The sequence below is a fragment of the Fusarium odoratissimum genome (genome assembly GCF_000260195.1).
Source record: "Fusarium odoratissimum NRRL 54006 unplaced genomic scaffold supercont1.10, whole genome shotgun sequence".
Lineage (NCBI taxonomy): Eukaryota > Fungi > Ascomycota > Sordariomycetes > Hypocreales > Nectriaceae > Fusarium > Fusarium odoratissimum.
The window spans coordinates 1253686-1274221 of NW_022158696.1; the positions used below are offsets into that span (position 1 = coordinate 1253686).

Sequence of the window (20536 nt, forward strand, 5' to 3'; positions counted from 1 at the left end):
TAAAACTATAATGAAATATTATTAGTTTCCAAGCCAATATTGTTTGTTTCTGTGGGTATTGCTTCTTGGTTTTGTGTTTAACTGTAGCTGAGCCTTTAACTTCCTGTCTCTGGCCAAGCGTCCATTGGTTACGATTTTTGATCGACCATCAGTTAAACAAGGAGGGAATAATCGTTTCGCTCATAATCTAAATATACGTTAAAAATAAACTAATAAAGCAACTCGGAAGATCTTCCCCAGAGTTTCTCTCCCTTACCACGCGAGAAAGGGGTCGTTCACTGACTACTAGTACGAAGTTTGTGAAAACCAGTTCGCGGTTGGCTCCAGCGGTTGAACTAAACAAATGAGTTGACCTGGATCAGTGACAGGGATTGTCATTTCGGAGCCGGGGATAGCTGCATCTTCAATCACAGGTCGGTTATGCACAAAACATATTGTAGGGTGGCAGTGATTTCATTTCAGATCTTTAAAATTAAAGGAAGAGCCAATTGAGTCTTTCAGTTTGAGAAATCAAGTGGGTTTGTTTGTTTGATTTATTTTGTGATCCATGTTTGCAGTCTCGGTTGCTGCTCGTATCGACCCGCCGCTCAAGGATTTAACACACAGGGATATATGAAGCGACTCTGCATCTGCACATATCATGGCTGACCGTAATGACCGTAGCTAGACCCGAAAGTGGTTTGCTATGTTGACAGCTGGTTGATGGTTCACCCTTGGACTGAATGTCGGCTAAGTGACAAGCATTACCAAGGGTAGTTTTCATGGTTCAGAATGCTTCACATTGAACCCTGAACACATACGGAGTACAGACACCGCACGTAGTGTAGTGCGAAAGAAAGACATTTTATGGTTACGTTGGCACGTTCCTCGTCATCCGCTATTATGCCACTTTGGATATGCAAATGGATAAAAGTCAGCCACCACACGCCAAAGCAAAAACTAGACGCGACTAATTTGACATGCATAAAGGCGTATCCTAGGTAGGTAGTCAGTAGTGAAGATGCTGATGTTAATTAACATCTTATCATCACAGTGAGGAGAGCAATTCTAAGAGATTAACAATACATAAGTGAAAGATTCGAAAGGGACGTGAATTCGATTGATAGTTGCTAAAGACATAAATAGCATTCCAGACTAAATTCAGTGGATAGAACCCGGCCTGCGATCACTAATATGGACCGCCAAGCCACCCCGCTAATGGCTAAACGCGGGCAGGACAGTAGTTTCCGTTCTGAGACTCTGGTTCCCCCTTTCTGGCTGCAGACTGTCACTTTATCACCTCCTACGGAAAGTGGGCGTCTCTCAAGGATGGGCAGTACTACGTGGAAAGTGTTATGAGAGACTAAGACTTGAAGAATGCGAATATCAAGTGATAACAAGTCCAAGGTTTAGGTTAGACTTTGGGTGTTGCTGAATCACATGAAACAACCTAATTATGTTTCTTGACCACGTCTCCAAGACCCTCTACACTCACTCATAGACTTTATAAACTGTTCGGTACATGGTGCTCCCCTGGAGCGAAGTTCTAACCTATTTTACCTTAGAAAACGTAGCATGATACATCTCCATAGAAGCGGACTTCATATGGTGACTAACATGCAGAGGATTTGGCTAGAAGCTTGGATATCCTGATGAGATCCAACTAAGACTCCTCGCCCTAGAAGGACAAGGACTAAAGGAAAAGCCTGGCGGTGCTCCTGAGTCTCTCTTTGTCCCCTCGAACCCTGATCTCTTCAATTGACAGCCTCTACAACGACAAAGCTCCAATACCACCACCCTGGCTTTATAGCACCTTGCTCAAGTTAATATGCAGGTGGCTCCGCAAATCTCCAAGTAACTTCTCCACGCTCCAACGCCCCCCTCCACTCAGGACCAATTCTGGGATTTGACTTGCGACTTCCCGGCGATTTCCAGTTTCCACCTCGACAGGGCAGGTACTCGTCCTGGACATCGTTCCCGTTCCACCTGACCTTTCTCAACACCACAACCTCAACTCACCAAATTCTTATCTCACTTGTCTGATCTTACCCTTCTTTACCTTTCCTTTCCTCTTGGTTTCTTCTGTTCAATCTACTCCTGCTCCTCGATCTCTTCCTGCGACAAAAGTCACCGCGATCCCCCGATTTCTTACCGAGAGCAGCCTCGAACATATCCTTCTCCGTCGCAAATCCGAATAATATCCTGCTTAAAAATGCCCTCGGGCCACGCTCTCTGAGCTTGCAATCGTCCGTCGATGCTTCGTTTTCCCGCTCCTCCGTGGCACGCATAGACTCTCCGACTCCTCCGCCCCCTGCATTATCTTACATCATATCCGTGGCCATGATGTGGCCTCGGTTCAAACAATGGCTATCGAACTGGCCTTCTCGATTAGTCTTCCGCTACCTCAGCACCCTATTTCTCATATGTTTCGCTATCACCAATTATATACTATGGACCAGCAGCCAGGGCTGGGATGTGACAGAACCTAAGGGCCCAGTCACTATGGGCCCAAAACATCCAATTAAGAAGCTCATGGCAGATGCCCGCGCTCGCCATGAGAGCCTCCTTTCAAAACGAAGCCATGATCTTTACGATGCTGCTGAGCGTTATCGCGCCCGCCGAGGACGTCACCCACCACCAGGCTTCGATAAGTGGATGGAGGCTGCACTCGCTTCCAATAGCATTGTGGTAGAGGATTATTTCGATCGCATATACAAGGATTTGGCTCCATATTGGGCGCTTGACGCTCACACACTAGCCAGGCGCGCATCCGCCTGGCATTGGGTCGTGAAAGTTCGCAATGGCGTGGCTACTGGTGTGGGCGATGTAACCGATCGTGTGCCATGGCTTGAACTATGGACCAACCTCGTCGAAGAGTTTGCAAAGGATTTGCCTGACGTCGACATGCCAATCAACTACATGGATGAACCTCGACTTCTTGTTCCTTTCGACGAATTATCCAAATTTGTCGATCAAGAACGCGATAATCGGCGCATCGCTCCTATGAAGGAGGTCGTCACAAAGTTTAAGACTTTGTCCAAGCTCGACGACGAAAAACCTCAGCCTTACGATCCCTACTGGTACAATAGCTCAGCTAACTATTGGGAACTCGCGCGTGTGACGTGTGACCCCAACGCTCCGTCACGCAATGTTCAACAAGTCTCAGACTTTAAGGCTCCTGTTGAATATCCCTCAAATTGGGACCCCGAGTACGCTTATAAAGGTTATATCAAAAACTGGACTGCTGCCCAGGATCCTTGTTTGCAACCACATCTGCGCCAAATGCACGGGAGCTTTGTTGCGCCTCTCAGTTTGTCTACTTCTACCGAATTGATCCCATTGTTTGGCGGATCTAAGCTTCCTATGAACAACGAGATCCTTATCCCTGGCGCCATGTACCTTACTGCCGACGAATTCTATTCTGGAGGGGAGAAGATGGGTCCAGCATGGCACGCCAAGAAGACCGGCATTGTTTGGAGAGGTGATGCTTCTGGCGGCGAGCCGAGAGCTGATGTCTGGCATCGCTTCCATCGTCACCGTCTTATCCAGATGCTTAATGGCTCATATGTTGACAGTGTTGAGCATCAAGGTGTGAAGCCCAAGACATTTCAACTGCCAAATCCCGACCATTACAACAGCACCCATCGCACCTCCAATACTATTGGTCAATGGTTGATGCAGATCTCTGATTGCGGGTTCAAACGTCTTCTATGTGAAAAAGTTGGCTGTGATCCTGTCGCTCCTTATTATCGCGAATTGAAGCATATGACCATGAAGGAGCAGTACCGCTATAAATTTTTGCCTGATACCGACGGCAATTCATTCAGCGCCCGTTTTCGTGGCTTCTTACGTTCCTCGAGCATGCCTCTCAAGGCTACTATCTATGCTGAATGGCATGACGACCGTCTTACTCCATGGGTTCACTTTGTACCCTTCGATAACACTTTTCAGGACCTTTACCCCATCCTCGAATTCTTTACAGATGAAGAAGCTGGTGGGGATACCGCCGCGCGATTTATTGCTGAGAGAGGAAGAGACTGGGCCAGCCAAGTCTTGCGTCGCGAAGATATGCGCCTGTACACTTGGCGCCTCTTACTTGAGTGGGCTCGAGTCTGCGATGAAGACCGCGAGAAGCTTGGATTCATAAGAGACTTGATAGAGCCCAGAAAGGATTCAATACGGTAAACTGAGTTGAGGTTCGAAAGCACATGTTTACAGCACATGTTTACAGCACATGTTTACAGCACATTGATCCACCACCAAACTGGATGGTTTAGGTGCTCACGTATATATTAATATTCACGGCCTGGCGTTCCGGAGTTGGATTGTTTCTCTATGAGGGGCTGGATATCTGAGATAATGTGGATGGCATACAATGCGTTCAAGACGCTTGACCGTCTAAGAAACGTTCTATACCTTGGGAGGCAAAATCATGTAACTGAGGCATACCCCAAAACAAATGACGTTGGATGAATGAAAGATAAGGACGAGATGGAATAGAAGGGGTCCTCTAATTCTTAATTCTCGACTGTAGGAAGTTGGGCTAATCCACCCTAAATAATAAATATGATACCAAACCACTTCACAAAGGCTCATGCTTTGCCGAGTTTGTACAGTCAGGAACCAGATACAAGAGGAAGATACTGATCATGATTTCCATCCTCATTACGATGCCAATATATTGTAGCAATGCCTCATTGCTACAACTCCATGCCACGCCCGTGAACCAACTCCAAAAGTCGCTCCCATATGATCATTTAACCCTGTACAAGACAACAGAATTCTTCACAGTTGTAGGTTCGTAACAGGTTCGCGGGCCGGTTGACCTTTTAGGTGTGCGGCAGAACCCTTGAAAAGGGACTGCCAAATGAAAGCTTCACTCAAGAGTAGTTCGATGTCCTTCTCCGTCCAATCCTTAGTGGGAAGGCATTGAAGGAACATCATTATCTCCTGAAAGTCCATGCTCAGGAGCTTATCGGACCATTTCACAAGGAAGGCCGCACACACATATAGATGGAACTCGGAAAATCCTTGCTCTTCAGCCTGACAAGTAGTTAGTTTTTTGAGAGTTGCCAGCAGATGGATGTTGACGAACCAGATAAGTGTCCCACATGCGAACTGTGTTTTTGACACTGATTTCACGCATCAAGAGACAGTTCATCCAACGGAAACTAAACTGTATGAATTCAATGCCTTCTCTTTCCAAATGCTTGGACAGGTTGCCGTCTATACGTGCTGTTAAATCACGGAGAGCAGCAACCTGGCGTTGAATCCCTGGTTGCGCCACGATATAGTGGTCCTGGATGCCATCGAGAAGCTTTGTCAGACACCAAAAGGAATCGGCCTCGACAGCGTCTAACACAGACTTTGGGAGCTGTCCTGGGTCCATGCCTGACTCGATATCAGGATCTCCAATATAAATCCCCAAAAAGACTTGCCAAAAAGGCGTTACAAGGTCGTTGATACCCTGCACATAGCCACTGGCAGGATGTCGTACAGCCCACACATACAGAATGCGCTCAAGTGATCGCTGCGTAGCTTCGTAGCTGTATAGCTCAATATGCGGGTTTGTCCGGGGTACATCGATGCTGATTTGGTGCCAGATGGCCTCGTCCAGGCCCCTTGTTCGGCCGGCTGGGGCTGTGTTGGCTGCAGTGGTCGCGGCGTTTCCTCCTCTCTCGAATGCCTGTCGTACACCATCCAAGTATTCCTTCCGTTTTCTCTCTAAGGTGGCGACCCGGCGCTCACTATTCGCAGGAAGATAGCTGAGGAGGAGTTGCCAGGTAATGGCGCGCACCTCTTGTGGTACGCCAGACCAGGCGAGTGACCTTAGGTCAGGCAGTGAAATAGTGGAAGCTTGTAACAGCTTCTTAAACTTATTAATACGTGTAATTCGGGAGTTTATGGCATCGGCTTCCTTGGGAGTGGCATTGGCAGGAACCGTGGGATAGTTGATGAGATGCAGAGCGTTGGCGGGGTCTGAAAGTCATCGTCAGTACTTCTGCGACAGCGCTTTGAAGTGTGATCAGCAAACCTTTTAAGATTTCTTTATACTGAGGCCGAAGAATCTTCCCCTCACTCTTTTTGGGCATGGGATATGTGGGCGCGGGTCGCTCAATTGCGATGTCGGCACTATTTGAATATCGTCTCGCCGAGAGAGCATTGGGAGGCCCCTCTGTTGTCGGTGATAATGTACTTGATTCGGGCTTGTTCTGTGTGGCAATGCGCCGTGTTCTTCTCTTCATACTCGACAAACTTGGCAGACCAAAGTCATCTCCATCGTCATCCTCATAGCCCATCATGTCGTCCTCGTCTGCTTTCCAGTCATCGTTGGTGTTGGAGAGAAAGTTGATATAGCTCTTGTATGGAGGTGAACCATTCTTTCCAGGTGTGGTCTTCGGCGGTGGAGAAGCTTCTTGAATCCGGATCTTAGCTGAAGAAGAAGAAGGAGGTGTTCGTGGTCGAGACGAGTTGGAGAGGTTTCTGGCGATTGACATCAGCAAACAAGAACTAAGCTTTGAGCAGGGTCAAGCCAACGGACAAAGAGTCAAATTTGAGCATATCCGCATGCGAATATGAGGCGCCAACAACAAGACCTGAGCCATGGCCCGTGGGCGACGTGATGTTTCTCTTTGGAGTAGAGTTGTCTCGTGGTGGCGGTCTCCAAAAAGGCGATACGGACCTAGTTGTATAAGCTTCAGCGCACAAGCTTGGAGGGTAGGGAACTCCATGTCAGCTAATACATACTCTGATCGGTCTGCCTCGAAGCAATCGAGCTTCTATCAGCAAATATTCGACATCTCACAACTCCTCGCTGAACATACCGACTTGGACCATCTCCTGCGGCGGTGGGGCTGTTAGCAGAGGCGGGCGCCATTACGTCGAGTCTTGTGAGCACAGAGAGCTTCGACGCTGATAGTCATCACTTACAGATTGCGCGGGCTTCTTGCCGCTCCCAGATGACGACCACATGGTTCGCTGAAGAGGAAAAGAGGCCGTGGACAAGAGTCTTGGAAGGTATTTTACATGCTGCGATGTAACGCGACGCAATGATGTTGTGAAGTGCAAGAAAGTCAGTAGGTTGGGTTGGTCGACCTATTCTGCTATGGATCGATCAAACATAATAGAAACGGGCTTAATTAGGCTGCCCTGGCTCAACCACGAGATCACCCCGCAAACAGCACTACCATGGCTTGGAAATAGCGGGTTCGGACGGGTTCATAGCGGGGGTGTCTGCTAATTGAGGACTGTGCCTTGACCCTGTGGCCTGGGCTCAGCTGCCCGGCCTCGGGGCGGATTACTCGCCCAACAGGCGGCACGAGCCTGGGTACGGAGTACGAATACAGCCCAGAGCAATTCACCAACGAGCGCATGTGGTTTGAGCCAGATTAACAAAACCTGCCTTTCCATGTAATGCTCAAAGACAAGTCAGGCTTCTTGACAATGGAGCTTGGAGAGTATGTACATGGAAATATAGGGATTGTAACGGAGAAGCATAAAACTGTAAGGGCAAAATGCTCTGAAATGGTAGGCAAGAGTTCAATTTTGAATATCATCTTCAAGTTCATTATCTTCCAAGTCTCAGTGATATTAGCATTTGGATTTTGAAAAGGTCCCGAGACTCGGGTTCTTGTTTATTTGTAGTGGTGCTGATTTCTGATTGGTCCACTTTTGGCTTAGTCAGTAAAGTCAGTCAGGCTTTAGCTTCGCGGCTCGATAACCTAGTACCTTTCTTTACCTTCATGGTTCAGTCGCCTCCTCTTCCTTTTCTTTGACTCTTGGTTCGACTTAGTTCTCAATTTCAATTGCGCATCACTTCTCACCTGCCCTTGTTCACCCATAACAGCTTTCTAGTGTCGAGTGCGCGAAACCCGTCGTTCGCTTCTTTCGCGCTCCCTCATCTTTCGAACTTCTTATCACGAACACGCGCCAAACCTCAACCGTCGCCATGACGGAGCCCGAGAACTTCGAGGATGATCTCTTCGCCGACCTGTAAGTATTGATTGCAACATAAGCAGCGAGCATAAACACTCTGTGCGTCTACCTGGGATACTGACTCTTAGACAGCTACGATGACAACGATGCCACAAAGCCAGCGTCTGCTCCCGCCGCAGCAGCCCCCCCTGCCCCAGAAGTTCAGCCTCCTACTAACATTCACAACAACGACAATGATGAGCATAACGGGATGCAACAACATCAAGAAACAGGGGGTGATGAACACATGACTCAAGATCAAGATGACGACGATGATGATGTCGATTTTAATCTCGGTGGAGGAGGATACGGCGGATCCGGTCACACAGGCCAGGCTGATATGCATGACGATGCTCCAACACCTCCATACGGAACTGTACACAAGGCGAGTGCCAAAGAAGATGGGTAAGTCTACACTGTTTCTGCATTGTGATTACATTTCTTGAATTCGCTCTTGCGAGAATATCACGGTTTGCCTTGCGTGTTCACAACCCTGAATCCTCATGGCAACTGCCACGTTGCCATGTAGTAGTGGCCATCGGTTTAGCATTTGCATACATTTCGGAAGTTGGCTTGGCTAGAGAGGGTCGTGGTCAAATTAAGAAAAAGAGGTTTTGCTATCGGAGACATCAAACGGCAAAGATTCAGATTGGAAGAGTTATCATTACTCATTCAAGAGGATATGTGGATCAAGAGATATAACCGGTTGAGGCGAGTCCGCTGCTATTGTCTATGGGCTATGAGAGGAAGAGGAGGATGTCACAATCGGTACTGGGATACGCCCTGTGGACATCCCAAGATGAATCATTCGGCACTAGTCCAGACGAAAGACACTACTACTTGAGTCTTCCATAGCCCTCAGTCGCAGAGATCTTATTGAACCGACGGGAGTGGTAAACACTCTCGAGTGCTATAGCGAGATTCGCAGCGAATAGCGCTCGAGGCCAGTACCTAGCATGAGACAGAGACAGAGAGAACAGTCAAGACGATAGCACAAGACGAAATTTTATTCGACCAAGCTGATCTGGCATCTCTCATTGCAATGTCTGCGCCGTACTTTCGACTGTCATGGCCGTTTGGTCAACGTTTGTCAACCATGGTCCTTGTTATGTTGGCCTTGATGCATCCACACGCAGGGATCTTACAGAAATTGCCGCCAACATCAAGCAAGCCGAAGAAATGGGAACTTTCAGATCAATCGACCTCCTGCTGGGCTGTGTCTTCTCTGCATGCACCCATATTGCCCTGCACGGCCCATTTTTTCAAGGATACAGACTCCTTCATCACATTGCAATCGCCAAACCGCAGCCATCTGTTTTTCTGCTGTATCAGGCATTCAAGTCTCGATTGTCAGCCCTTTTCTCTAAGCCAGGGTTGAGGTTTCAGCAAACTATTGATTATTCGCAAATTCGCAGCCCTTTCTAAGCAAGCCACTTCACCATCAGCCTGGATCCTATTGTTCTATCAAGCCTAGGAGACCCGTGTTTAACAGCCTTGATATTCAGAATGCATAAACAACTCTAAAATGACAAGTATACTGACATGTTTGTATAGTAAAATGTTCATCGGCGGTCTCAACTGGGAAACCACCGACCGTAAGTAACAAACACATGCAGCTCTCCAAACTTGTACTAACGATTGTTGGCAGAATCGTTGCGGGATTACTTCTCACAGTTTGGTGAAGTCGTTGAATGCACAGTCATGAGAGACAGCAGTACCGGCCGGTCGCGAGGATTTGGTTTCCTGACTTTTAAGGACGCCAAGACAGTCAATATCGTCATGGTCAAGGAACATTTCCTTGATGGCAAGATCGTAAGTCATATATCTTGACACATGGCCAAACTCACCACTCTAATTGCGTTGCAGATCGACCCCAAACGTGCCATTCCCCGAGACGAACAAGAGAAGACTAGTAAGATCTTCGTCGGAGGTGTCAGCCAGGAAACCACGGATCAAGAATTCAAGGAATACTTTGCACAGTTCGGCCGCGTTGTAGATGCGACTCTCATGATGGACAAAGATACCGGCCGTCCACGAGGATTTGGGTTCGTGACGTTTGAAAACGAAGCCGGCGTTGATGCCTGTATCAACGTGCCACTAGAAATTCACGGAAAACCCATCGAGGTCAAGAAGGCCCAGCCTAGGGGTAACCTTCGAGAAGAGGAAGAGGCATCACGACGCGGCAAGTTCAGAAAGGACGGCGACCAGTCAAGCCAGGGCTCCATGGGCCAACAGATGGGCAACAACGGCATGACACCCCAAGTCATGGCCCAATACTTTCAACGTATGCAACAGTACTTCGCTATGATGCAGTCACAAATGGCCATGAGCCGAGGAATGCCCATGAACCCAGCCATGTGGCAGAACATGATGCAGATGCAACAGATGCAACAACAGATGATGGGTCGAGGAGGCGGCGGTGCCAATGCTCAGAACATGATGCAGAACATGAACCCACAGATGATGCAGCAGATGCAGCAAATGCAGCAACAGATGATGCAACAGCAGGGCCAGCAAGGTGGTCAAGATGCTGCTTCCGGTAGTGCTAGTCCCACTGCCTCTGCCAGCGGCGGCGGTGGTCGAGGATATGACAACAACAACTATAATCAATACCAACAGGCTCAAGGAGGTCGTCGTGGAGGCCGTGGAGGCTACGGCGGTCATGGAGGACATGGAGGATATGGTATGGGTGGAGGAGGCGGAGCCCCTACTTCATGGGAGGGCATGTATGACGATGTTCCTCAGCCAAACTCCAACCAAGGCTCAGGTGGCTTTAACCGTGCTGGCAGTGCCAGTGCGAACTCTGACCCGCAACATGCACCACCCGCCAATGCGCCTACGGGGCCCAAAAACGCTGGTAAACCTGGAGCTAATTATCGTGGTGGAGGACGGGGTGGAAACCGCGGCTTTCACCCTTACTCACGATAAAGACTTCCCACCAGAATTTGCCAGTAGCAAGGAGGGTTTGGAAGACTTTGGAACGCCGCCAGGATTCCGGCGAAGTGATGGGAAGGAGGACGGTGTCAACCATGTATAATAATGCGGAACGGTTGTTCATTCCGCATATATTTTCTTTTTTCTTTTTCAGTATTTTGGTTTGATTGGGCGGCTTTCCATTGCTTTTGTTCATCAAGATGCAGCCAGGTTCGGCTGATACAAGGGGCCCAAATATGGGGGTGGTCGGTCTTGCGAGGGCACTGCAATAATTAGAAATCAAATAAGCCCAAAATTGGTCTATTGAGTCATTATGTGTGCATTCGTTTTCGTAATGTTTACTGGCATAGGCTCTGCCCGATATGCAAAGGTGTTTGAGATTAGTCATAAGACAGCTAAGGCAAATACGTTCAGAAAATAAGGTAGGTAGTGAAAGTGATATATATGATAAGTAGTTGAAATGAAGCGCTATAACCTTATCCTTCTTCTTAAACTTCCAGCCCATCCATGCTGGCTTCGGTGCCACTACCGACGTCACACGTAATACATAGCTAAGTACAGTTTCTCTTTTTTTCTTCGTCTGTCAAGCATCATCACATCCAAGAACTCGTCTATCCCGGCGTATGCCCGGTAATTCCACAATGCCTGCCAAAGCTTCCTTACGAAACAGATCACAAGGTGCGTCTGTGAAAACAGCAACACTCGAGTTCTGTTAAATCGTCTATTTACTGGGCTGTCAGGGAGAAGCAAGTGTTGCATCGCATGTTGAAGGCAAATTAATCCCACCAGCGCCAAACGACCCAGGTCTGTCCACTCTTGGGACTGAAGCAAATACCCAAAAGTTCGTGCATGTTAGCGAGGGGGTTCCCTATGGGGGCAGACAAAGAAGTCGCTGTCTCGCGGAAACTACACAGCAATACAACTGAGTGCAGTTTAACCCTTTCCAGTTCAGTGTCCCTGCTGAAAGTAATGTCGTTATCGTCTACTCTTGGCCAAAACCCATAGTTTCCTCAACCGCGATGGTAAGCTTTTGCTGAAGCATTTCTAGACTCTTATAAGGAGGCAAGTCGAGTCGATTGAAACTGTTGATGAGTCAGTGATTTGATCTCAGAGTCAAATATCATATTCAACTTACCATGTGTGCGCCTTTGGCAGATTTGTGATTTCTCCCGCCTTCTCAATTGTAAATCGTCGTGGGCCGTCGCTACCTTGGAGATCCTTGAAACCATTGACTGGGATTCGAGAAGTACCTGTAGTAAATTGTAGTAAACGGGACTTCTGCTCGCCATCCCACGAGCGTACTGTTGCCCAGAAGTTCTGCACGACCTCATCGGATTCGGTATATCCTCGATAATCGGTGTGCTTCTTCCAGTCGTCGACATCAATTTCGGCAATACCTCCAATCAAAAGCTCCAGCTCGCGCTCATCAAAGACATTAATAAGATCCTGAGGGATAAGCTCTTGGAATCCTTCCTTGAAAGCCTGGAACTGCTCGGCGATACGTTTCTCGATGCGCCACTTTACCATGAGATCAACATATTCCTTCTTGTTCTCATTGGTGACATCAATATTGCGACCATCAGGGATGAGATCCTCAGTAGTCATCACTCCGAATCTCTCGTCTTCGGTCGAGAAAGTCTGCTCAAGAATCCCGCCTGATATGTCGTTATCCAGCATCCACTGCAATGATCGGTGGAAATCGGCATCCACACCCTCCATATCAGCCAAAGCCACCGCTTTGCCAAGCATCATCTTGTACAAAGCGCCAATAAAGAAGGCGTCCAAAAATCGCCTGTGGAAGATGGCCAAGCCGACAACACGGCCAATGAACTTGAAATAGTTGAGATGCTCTGGGTTGATACCGGAATGTGGGTTAATCTGCAGGGTGTAATTATCGTGGGCGGAGTATTCGAATAGGCAATAGAAGGGGTTGAACATTTCGTGAGAGAGAAGGAAAAAGAATTCTCGAGAGAGACCACCGTAGTCCAAACCATCCTCGCCATCGAACTTGATCATAAGTCGTTTCTTCAAATCCGTTGCGGACTGGCGTGTGATCTCGGCAAAGGAGTCCTCGAAGATGTGAGATCGTCGCACCTTGATATGGCACTGTCCACTGAGAATTCGCATGGCTGGCTGTGAGCGGAAGTAGATGAGCTTCCGTCTGAAGTCTCGCTTGTACTGAGGAACATTCTGGTCAAGAGACGATGGGAGTCGAGGATCGTCCCAAGTCGTAGTCTTGGTGTTATGATCAACAAAGTACACCCGAGCAGTGTTTGTCAAGCGCATCTCCCAGCCACTAGGCAGAGGACCAAGTTGTGATACGGGTTGCTGCTGAATCTGGCCGTTGGCATTATTCTGACCGCCATACATGCGGATGTATTGTTGGCGACGTGGATCTACCCAGGTCGTTGTTCTTGTATTGTGATCAACAAAGTATGGTCGACCTTCTGGGGTCCACCGTTGCTCCCAGCCAGGCGGGAGTTCTCCCGTACCAGGGCTCGTCGCTCCAGTATGCATCACTGCGCCACCATTAGTAGCTGGTGATGCTGATGGCTGGGGCTGCTGGGCGTGCAGCGTCGGTGAATTGGAGCCGGTTCGTTCTTCGGGCAGAGTGCGGTTCTGATGTCTCTGACGCTCAACCTGGGTAGCTGCTTCTCGGTCGTTTCGTTGTTCTTGGGCGCCAGAAGCAGTGGGTCGATTCCAGCTCGTTGTGCGGGTGTTGTGATCGACGTAGTAAGTACGGCCGAGATTGTCTTCTCGGCGCTCCCAGCCAGCGGGTAGTCGCCCCTGGGCATCTTCGAATGGGCTGAGTTGATTGCTTTGTCGAGTTTGTCCGGAAGCATTCGGTCCTGGAGCGCTGGCGCCACCAACAGAGTTGATGCTGGATGGACGATGGGCCAGGTTGACTTGTGAGCCACCCGCGCCATTTGGTCCAGACAGTGAAGATCCTGGTCGGTTTTCCGGTGGAGGGGCGGAGAGGTTCGAAGCATTCGACGGGCCGGTGCCGAGAGATGGTCGTGCGGTCGATGCCTGGCCACCGCGGGCTGGTGCACTGAGATTGCAGGACAGGTTAATAATAAGTTTGCCGTGGACGACGAGGTTATCGGTTGATTTTTTGAGGTCTCGTGTAAGCATCTGGTCTGAAGCGCATGTCAGAAAGCTCCTTCACGTTTTCTGTTGTGGGATCAAGTAAACTGACCATCGGCATCTGGGCTGAGCTCAGGGATGACATCTCCAACGCGAATGTTTATGACGCCTAGGAAACCCTGGTCCTTCTTCTTAAACTTCTTTTGGTCGAAAACTTGAACTGCAAGAATGCCATCTTCATTGGTGCGACTGATAAACTCGAGTTGGTTAAATTCTTTGTCTAAAGCGGCGGGGTACATTACAAGTCAAAGCTCTCGTTCCAGTATGGGTTTAGAGTTCTTTTGCTGACAGTCGTCGTTTTGGTTTGCTCCCCGTTGATGGTCGCAACAGCGAAAGGGTCAGGAAAGCCTGATTCAAGTTAGCGGATAGGCCGAGCGAAGTTTCGGATTCTACTACGTACGGAAAACATCCCTCTTGTATAGGCCATCGGCGGCGATAACTTGGATGATGTCAATATATCAAGTCGAACGGTGGGGTAGATTGATTAGCTGTAACTCACTGGTAACCCGAAGGTTGGGCCTGCTACAAGGAGCATTAGCACGGTCACCGTAGTAGCAGTGAAGAGGGAGATGGGTAAAGGGTCAAGCTGAAGGTGAAGCTGGACGCGATGCGATGGGCGAAAGGCTGGGAATGGACTTACTTAGAATCGGTGCGACTGGTCATGGTGTCACCTCTTGCGCTGCGCAGCGAGGGACTAAGTCACAGCGACGACAATGATAATAATCGATACTTCTGAGGTGAAAAGTAGAAATAGGTTCGGAGCCAGACAAATGCAATAAAGCCTTGTCGTGGAAGGCGCTCGCGGAACGTGATCAGTGGAGGTTGAAGGGTTCACTGAAGAAAGTTGACGACGCTTGGTTTGGGGCAATGGGGGGAGGTTGAGGCTGTGCACGGGCGGCCCAAAAGACCCAAGACTGAGAGGCTAAGGCCAAGACACGGACTCCCCGCTTCCAGAGCGAGAACGACAGCGGCCGGAACGGGAAGATCCAGGGTAGGAGTAGTGATCCTGAGGCTGTTGTGAGAAGCAAAGCAAGACAAACCACGTTGCCGTAATTGAGCTGATAATATTTGTGAATTAGCGACGAAAAATGGTGAGAGACAGGCTCGTAGATAGAGTTGATCGCCACGAACTGTTTTGTGTGGGTTCAGTCTCAATACTCTCTGTCTCGTGGTTGGCGTTGATGATGCTAGAAGGATAATCAATCGACCCGACCTGGCCTGAGTAACCTTGGAGCCTTGTAACTCGAGTACGGTTTCATGGGCTGGGGTGCAGTCGGTGGGGGTACTCTTCTGATTGTTAGTCCTGGCAACTTGTTTGTTATGTAGCTGCTACGTGCATGAGTTTTATAACACGGTAGTCGTGCTCCTCTAAGTCCATGCAAGTGTAGAATATATACAACCATACTTAAATCCAGCACTTTATTAGACACTTCACCAAGCAACAAAAGGCAGCTCACCAAGTGCCCATATTACCAAGATCAAAGGAACCCTTCCAAGAACCTACCCCATCAGTCAGGGAGCAAGAAAGCATCCGTCCTCAAAATAGGGTGCCAAAATGGATTTATCAAAAGTCCTCATAAGCTTCTACTAAGCTTAACACATATCTTTTTGTCTCTTAGGATCAAGTTCCTATTTTTTCTTACATCCTTGATTAGCCCGTACTCTTTAATACGCCCTGTATTCTGTATCCGGGCCTTTTAGTGGGCTGCAATAGGGAGGCCAACAGATGACTAGACGACCCGATATTACCTTATATTAGTGGCTGGTTGGTAACCAAGAGGTTCTTTTGACTCCGCTCCTTTGAACGTTTCCTATGAAACCCGCGATTAAAGATGAACGTTCCAGAATCGACTTGTGTACTTTGATACAAGGTATCTATCCGATATTGCCTAATTCTAGAGCTCTCGCACGTTCTAGTTACTTGCTAGGCTGAGCAATGATTTCAAAGATGTTTAAAAGCTCCAGTATTTTGTTGCCACTTTGGCTGAGAAATTGTCAAATAATGCTTATGACATCTACCTACCTTAGGTTGCGGAATCCACGGCTGCGCTTTACGACGTATTTCGTACAACCTCGGCAGTAAACAAAGCGACGGTGCCGCTATGGAATCATAATCTCAGTCACCTGTAATGGTTTGTGAACAGATGTTCTGAGCCTAATTGCGGCGTACGGCTTACCGGCACAGCTTTCGTCAGGCACCTAGTCAACATCGGGCGCTTAAGCAGGGTTGTGATGCCTTGCAGCTAGGTCGTTGCTTGGGCTTAAAGACTGGTCAACATGGGGAATCATGGATATCAAAAGTCTGCATTTATCAGGATACAATTTGAAACATGCTCCATACACGCATGTGCCACAGGATCCAATGTGTGCCTTTGTAAATTTCCCTCTTCTACGCCCAAACTTCGCCTTCAGCCGTAATTTCGTACATGACTTGATTATTTACAGTATTTGCACCTCTGTGACTGGGCAACCGCTGAGCCACAGGCAAAACGTCAATGATACCTTGTTGATTGCGTTGACACTACACATCAGGAACAGCATCTGTAATTTGGGGTAGTCGAGAATGACGACTCATGTCCTAGTCATGCTATGATAAACGTTTAATTATAGCATATTGCGCGAGGAGTATCACATTTGCAATACGTAGAGTGGTATGGGTGTACAATGTATGGGGTTGCTCAATACCAGCTTCAGTAGCTCAGCAAGAACATCAGGCCTAAGAAGAAGCCCTGGGAAACCGAATTAACTACGTATGAACGAAAACGCCAGTTGCATCAATACAAGATGGTATGACTACGTGATCAGTAACCTTTTTGCGTTGAGAGCGCATAAAGCTCAAGCTGTAGGGTAAACCGTATATAATCTCGTGGATTGCCAGATTGCCCAACGAATTAGCTTAGCTTGCCGATCTTCAGTGAGATGTCAGATCTTCCTTTATTATGCACCCTGACACCAGATTTGTCTCATTGCAATCACAGTCATTTCCGCCAATATCCAAGCCTTGGCACGAACTGATGTGGGGGTACCACACGGGCGGCCTCACACGCATATGAAGCTTCAAGAGGAACGCGTGGCAACATGTCACTACTCTAAGCCTCCTACGGATCTACATATTCGAAGCTGCTTAGAATAGGCACCCTAACCTAGTTATACTTAAAATAGCTGATATGATTGCTCAGGCAGATTTCAGGTAAAGTTCGCACCGAGTTGATGATAGGAATAGTTATTGGCGGATTACTGTGATTTTGCTAAGACGAAAGATAAGTCAAGACCGGAACTCCTATCCCTTCCCTTGGTGTTCTTGGCTATCTGTGTGTTTTCCTGTTCCCGGATAATTGATAGTATTACACTGCTCCTTCTCTGCTAGTAAAGCACCCTTCTCCTTATTACCACAACCCTAAAATCGAGGAAAGAAATGGACAGAAACTGTTCCATCACAGGCCAACATATCCATGCAAGTAGGGGTTGCTTTCAAGCCCGTGAGATTCCTCAACTTCGATCTCGAAAGGCCTAGGTTGCTCAGATCGTCGACCATGTCCCATGGGCAAAGTGCCTCCCTGCTCCTAGTAGGGGGCGAAACCTCGTCCGCGACCACGGTAGCCACCGCGATAACCACCACCGCGAGGGAAGTTGCCTCGGCCATGAAAGCCTCGGCCACCGCGGAACCCACCGCGACCACGTCCACGGCTCATGCCAGGGACATTGGTACGCTTGGGGGTCACTTTGATGTTGCGGCCCTTGAAGACACTCTCGTTGAGGACAAGAGCCTGGGCGACCAAGCTCGGCTCGGTGAACTCGACATAGGCGTAGCTACAGAGCGATATGTTAGTAATGCTTAAAAAGCTCCCGCGTGCCAACATACCCCTTCGGTTGACCTGTGAACTTATCAAGAAGAATGGTCACTCGGTTGATGGAGCCGCAGCTCTGGAAGTGACTCTGGATATCTTCAGGCGAGGCTGAATAATCGACGTTGCCAACAAAGATACTGCGCGCATCGATGGATTCCTTGTCATCCGCAAGGTCCGCAGATTGCTGCTCCAGAGTTGCTTGCATTTCGCGAAGCTTCTTGGCCTCCTCTTCCATCTCTGCCACGCGGCGCTTCATGGCAGTGATTTCTTCCTAAGGGCGTGGCGTCAGTTTCCTTCTCAAATCCACCTCTTTGCGCGCCTAACACACCTCCTCAGCCCCTGACATCTCAGTTCCTTGCTCATGTTCATTATCGTGCTCGCGGTCATGATCGATCTCGTGCTCGCCCGTAGGCTTCTCGTCTTGCTTGCCAGAATCCGACATGTTGACTGGTTTGAAGGAAAGCTAGTAGTGTCTTTCGCGCGTGATACTTCTACGTGAATCAGTGTCAGTAAAAGGCTGGATGGCTGTTGAGAGGAGCGAATGAACAATGCGCAATCGTTCAACACAGCCTTGACATCATTGTATGAAGGAGCAAAATAGTGCAACGTTGAATGCCAGAAAAAAGAAGAAAATATATGTACCTTTGTGGAACAAACCTTTCGCGATGCAAGTGGGATAAAGAAGTAACAAAACAGGTATAAGAAAAGAAAAGAAAAGCGCGAAGAGGTTTAAAAGTTCGCGAACGACAAAAATGCACGATTAATGAGGTCAAGGCCGGGGTACGCAGCTACCAATTGTACCTTTCATCTAGCGCCTATCCTGAGTCTCGGGCTGCATGAAAGTTCCCTGCAAGTCAGTCCAAAGCTCTGATATTCCTTTGGTAAGTCTCGGACCGAAGATAACCCGACAAGTTGGAGCCGTGAGAGCAAATGACAGATACCTTAGGATTTTACATATGATTATGAAGCAATCTGGCTGTTTCTCTATCATCGACCCTTCGACCTAGGAAGTCATAGGGCTTTGCCATGTACCATGATAGAATGACCAGTCACATACAACCATGCAAGAAGTTTCGTTGGTTCAGAAGGAATAGCTAGAGAATCATCATCATCAAATTTATCGTGTTATGGAAAATGTGGCAATCGCCAGACACAAAATGAAAACCAGACACCCCCAAATGCAATCGTTACGTCCTCCAAACGCCGCCCATGCTCTTCGCTAGTCAATGCGTCCGTCTGTAAACATGCCTCGTTCCATCCCATCCATCTAGTACCCAGTACTCCGAGACAAATATGCTTCATGTTGTTGTGTGTAGAGATAAGGAAATGTGATGATCTCGCTGGATAATCAAGCATGTCGACCACGCTTCCCTCCCTTTTCGAAAGGATCCTTTCCGCTTAGACTGCCGAGATCGAATATTTCCTCAAAGTTCAACTTGCGCTTGCTACCAGCTCGCTGTACCAAATGTCCCGGACCTCTCGGGCAAGATCGACTCGGACCACCCGCAAGCCTAGATTTCGTTGGTCGTGTGGGAGCAGGCACGTCATCGTGAGGTCTTGAGTCAGACAGGTCCAGAGTAGCAATATTCGGGTACGGGTGTGAAGACTGGAAGGTGAAGTTGTCTTGAGACGGGACGACTATCGGCGTAGGCTGTTCGGCAACAGGAGGAATACTCGGTGGTGCGGAGTCGGTTCGCACTTGGTTCGCCGGATGCGGAGGGATAGCCGTTCGAGTGAGTTCAGGTGACGAGGCTGTTTCTGCTTTGTCGACCTCGTCCTCACTCTCAGTGTTCAGAGAGCTGCTTTCACGCCCATCGAGTCTTTCTGTTGCCCATTTCCGGATCTTCCATCCTTCTCCATCACCCAGACCCATGCCCTCTTTATCCAAGAATTGTAAGAGGTCATCGAGGCAATCCTGATATCCATCGGCACGTGCCTTTGACTGTCCTGCAGCTGAGATCTTGTAGAGCTTGGTCACCGACAGGGCGGCTGCCTTGAAGACATCGAGGAGTTGTTCAGGGCTTTCTTGTTGAGCAGGTTGCTTGCCCATGCTACCAGAGACGCCCCTCATAGGCTCCATCGTGATTAAGCGACGAAGGGATGTGGAAAACTGGAAACGAAGAGTCAGATATGTTTGAAAACGTCAAGGGGGAAATCGCCTTACTTGATGGTCAGAGGGGAGTAGTATTGGTATCAGAAGAGACTCCTAGATCGGAGAGAAAATGCTATGTATTCGCGGTACACCAGAGTCAGATAAGTTGGGTATGATGCTCCTGAAGAGCTATGATTTCAAAGACAGTTGGGCAAGGTAAAGGTTGGGGTCACGAAGCGTTTGCCCAGGTCATCCACTCCAACGGAGCACGGGCAGAGCCTGATGGACGGCACTAACCGAGGGGTCGGTACCTGTAGATGTGGGGGGGAATTTCAACCACGTGACTTGACACAACCGTCAGAATTGCGTTTCAACAAACTTACCAGAGTCTCTTTCGATCACGTACTTGTACGAGTCTATAGGATAAGATCACCTTAGGATAATCAATCTGGGTGTTTTCGGATTCACAGTGACTTCCTTACACAAAACCAGTAAGACAAAGTGACGTCGTTAAAAACTATCGGAATATCCTTTCTTCCCTTGCAGCATCGTGGGGCCCACC

At 48.5% G+C, this 20536-nt stretch overlaps 6 protein-coding genes across 12 annotated transcripts; 2 read left to right on the plus strand and 4 right to left on the minus strand.

Annotated features, from left to right (window-relative positions):
- Positions 1 to 1926: 1926 nt before the first annotated feature.
- On the plus strand, positions 1927 to 4164 carry FOIG_07345 (uncharacterized protein; the record flags this gene model as incomplete). The annotated part of the gene is made up of 1 exon (XM_031206868.1): positions 1927 to 4164. Exon 1 carries the CDS (start codon positions 2320 to 2322, stop codon positions 4162 to 4164), a length of 1845 nt encoding a protein of 614 aa, XP_031063987.1. The 5' UTR covers positions 1927 to 2319.
- A 600-nt stretch (positions 4165 to 4764) lies between these two features.
- FOIG_07346 (uncharacterized protein) lies at positions 4765 to 7074 on the minus strand (the record flags this gene model as incomplete). The annotated part of the gene is made up of 6 exons (XM_031206869.1): positions 6804 to 7074; positions 6727 to 6736; positions 6521 to 6661; positions 6014 to 6462; positions 5075 to 5958; positions 4765 to 5022 (listed from the first exon to the last, which is right to left on the minus strand). Exons 1-6 carry the CDS (start codon positions 6814 to 6816, stop codon positions 4765 to 4767), a joined length of 1755 nt encoding a protein of 584 aa, XP_031063988.1. The 5' UTR covers positions 6817 to 7074.
- A 597-nt stretch (positions 7075 to 7671) lies between these two features.
- Positions 7672 to 11245, plus strand: FOIG_07347 (uncharacterized protein). 2 transcript variants are annotated; one of them, XM_031206870.1, is made up of 5 exons: positions 7672 to 7971; positions 8047 to 8358; positions 9508 to 9548; positions 9602 to 9765; positions 9820 to 11245. In XM_031206870.1, exons 1-5 carry the CDS (start codon positions 7928 to 7930, stop codon positions 10879 to 10881), a joined length of 1623 nt encoding a protein of 540 aa, XP_031063989.1. In that variant the 5' UTR covers positions 7672 to 7927; the 3' UTR covers positions 10882 to 11245. The 2 variants fall into 2 exon arrangements, with proteins under 2 accessions (XP_031063989.1, XP_031063990.1); XM_031206871.1 differs by having other exon boundaries at positions 8047 to 9548.
- Positions 11229 to 15522, minus strand: FOIG_07348 (E3 ubiquitin-protein ligase hulA). Its single transcript, XM_031206872.1, has 7 exons — positions 14675 to 15522; positions 14534 to 14556; positions 14435 to 14473; positions 14277 to 14382; positions 14087 to 14223; positions 12023 to 14027; positions 11229 to 11969 (listed from the first exon to the last, which is right to left on the minus strand). Exons 1-7 carry the CDS (start codon positions 14695 to 14697, stop codon positions 11870 to 11872), a joined length of 2433 nt encoding a protein of 810 aa, XP_031063991.1. The 5' UTR covers positions 14698 to 15522; the 3' UTR covers positions 11229 to 11869.
- A 1648-nt stretch (positions 15523 to 17170) lies between these two features.
- FOIG_07349 (uncharacterized protein) lies at positions 17171 to 18735 on the minus strand. Of its 6 annotated transcripts, none has more exons than XM_031206875.1 (4): positions 18525 to 18735; positions 18211 to 18370; positions 17897 to 18153; positions 17171 to 17844 (listed from the first exon to the last, which is right to left on the minus strand). In XM_031206875.1, the coding sequence occupies exons 2-4, from the start codon at positions 18322 to 18324 to the stop codon at positions 17598 to 17600; spliced, it is 618 nt and encodes a 205-aa protein (XP_031063994.1). In that variant the 5' UTR covers positions 18325 to 18370; positions 18525 to 18735; the 3' UTR covers positions 17171 to 17597. The 6 variants fall into 6 exon arrangements, with proteins under 6 accessions (XP_031063994.1, XP_031063993.1, XP_031063997.1 ...); XM_031206874.1 differs by having other exon boundaries at positions 18211 to 18373; XM_031206878.1 differs by having other exon boundaries at positions 17897 to 18370.
- Positions 18736 to 18848: 113 nt separating this feature from the next.
- On the minus strand, positions 18849 to 20412 carry FOIG_07350 (uncharacterized protein). The gene is made up of 2 exons (XM_031206879.1): positions 20047 to 20412; positions 18849 to 19992 (listed from the first exon to the last, which is right to left on the minus strand). The coding sequence occupies exon 2, from the start codon at positions 19960 to 19962 to the stop codon at positions 19231 to 19233; it is 732 nt and encodes a 243-aa protein (XP_031063998.1). The 5' UTR covers positions 19963 to 19992; positions 20047 to 20412; the 3' UTR covers positions 18849 to 19230.
- Positions 20413 to 20536: the final 124 nt, after the last annotated feature.

Coding starts and splice junctions, on each gene's coding strand:
- FOIG_07349 (XM_031206875.1), bottom strand. CDS start 18,324: ATGTCGGATTCTGGCAAGCAAGACGAGAAGCCTACGGGCGAGCACGAG. Junction 18,154..18,210: donor AGATGTCAGGGGCTGAGGAG/GTGTGTTAGGCG, acceptor CCACGCCCTTAG/GAAGAAATCACTGCCATGAA. Junction 17,845..17,896: donor TTCACAGGTCAACCGAAGGG/GTATGTTGGCAC, acceptor ATCGCTCTGTAG/CTACGCCTATGTCGAGTTCA.
- FOIG_07348 (XM_031206872.1), bottom strand. CDS start 14,697: ATGACCAGTCGCACCGATTCTAA. Junction 14,224..14,276: donor TGGAACGAGAGCTTTGACTT/GTAATGTACCCC, acceptor CGAGTTTATCAG/TCGCACCAATGAAGATGGCA. Junction 11,970..12,022: donor CTGCCAAAGGCGCACACATG/GTAAGTTGAATA, acceptor ACTCATCAACAG/TTTCAATCGACTCGACTTGC.
- FOIG_07350 (XM_031206879.1), bottom strand. CDS start 19,962: ATGGAGCCTATGAGGGGCGTCTCTGGTAGCATGGGCAAGCAACCTGCT.
- FOIG_07347 (XM_031206870.1), top strand. CDS start 7,928: ATGACGGAGCCCGAGAACTTCGAGGATGATCTCTTCGCCGACCT. Junction 7,972..8,046: donor GATGATCTCTTCGCCGACCT/GTAAGTATTGAT, acceptor ACTCTTAGACAG/CTACGATGACAACGATGCCA. Junction 8,359..9,507: donor GCGAGTGCCAAAGAAGATGG/GTAAGTCTACAC, acceptor ATGTTTGTATAG/TAAAATGTTCATCGGCGGTC.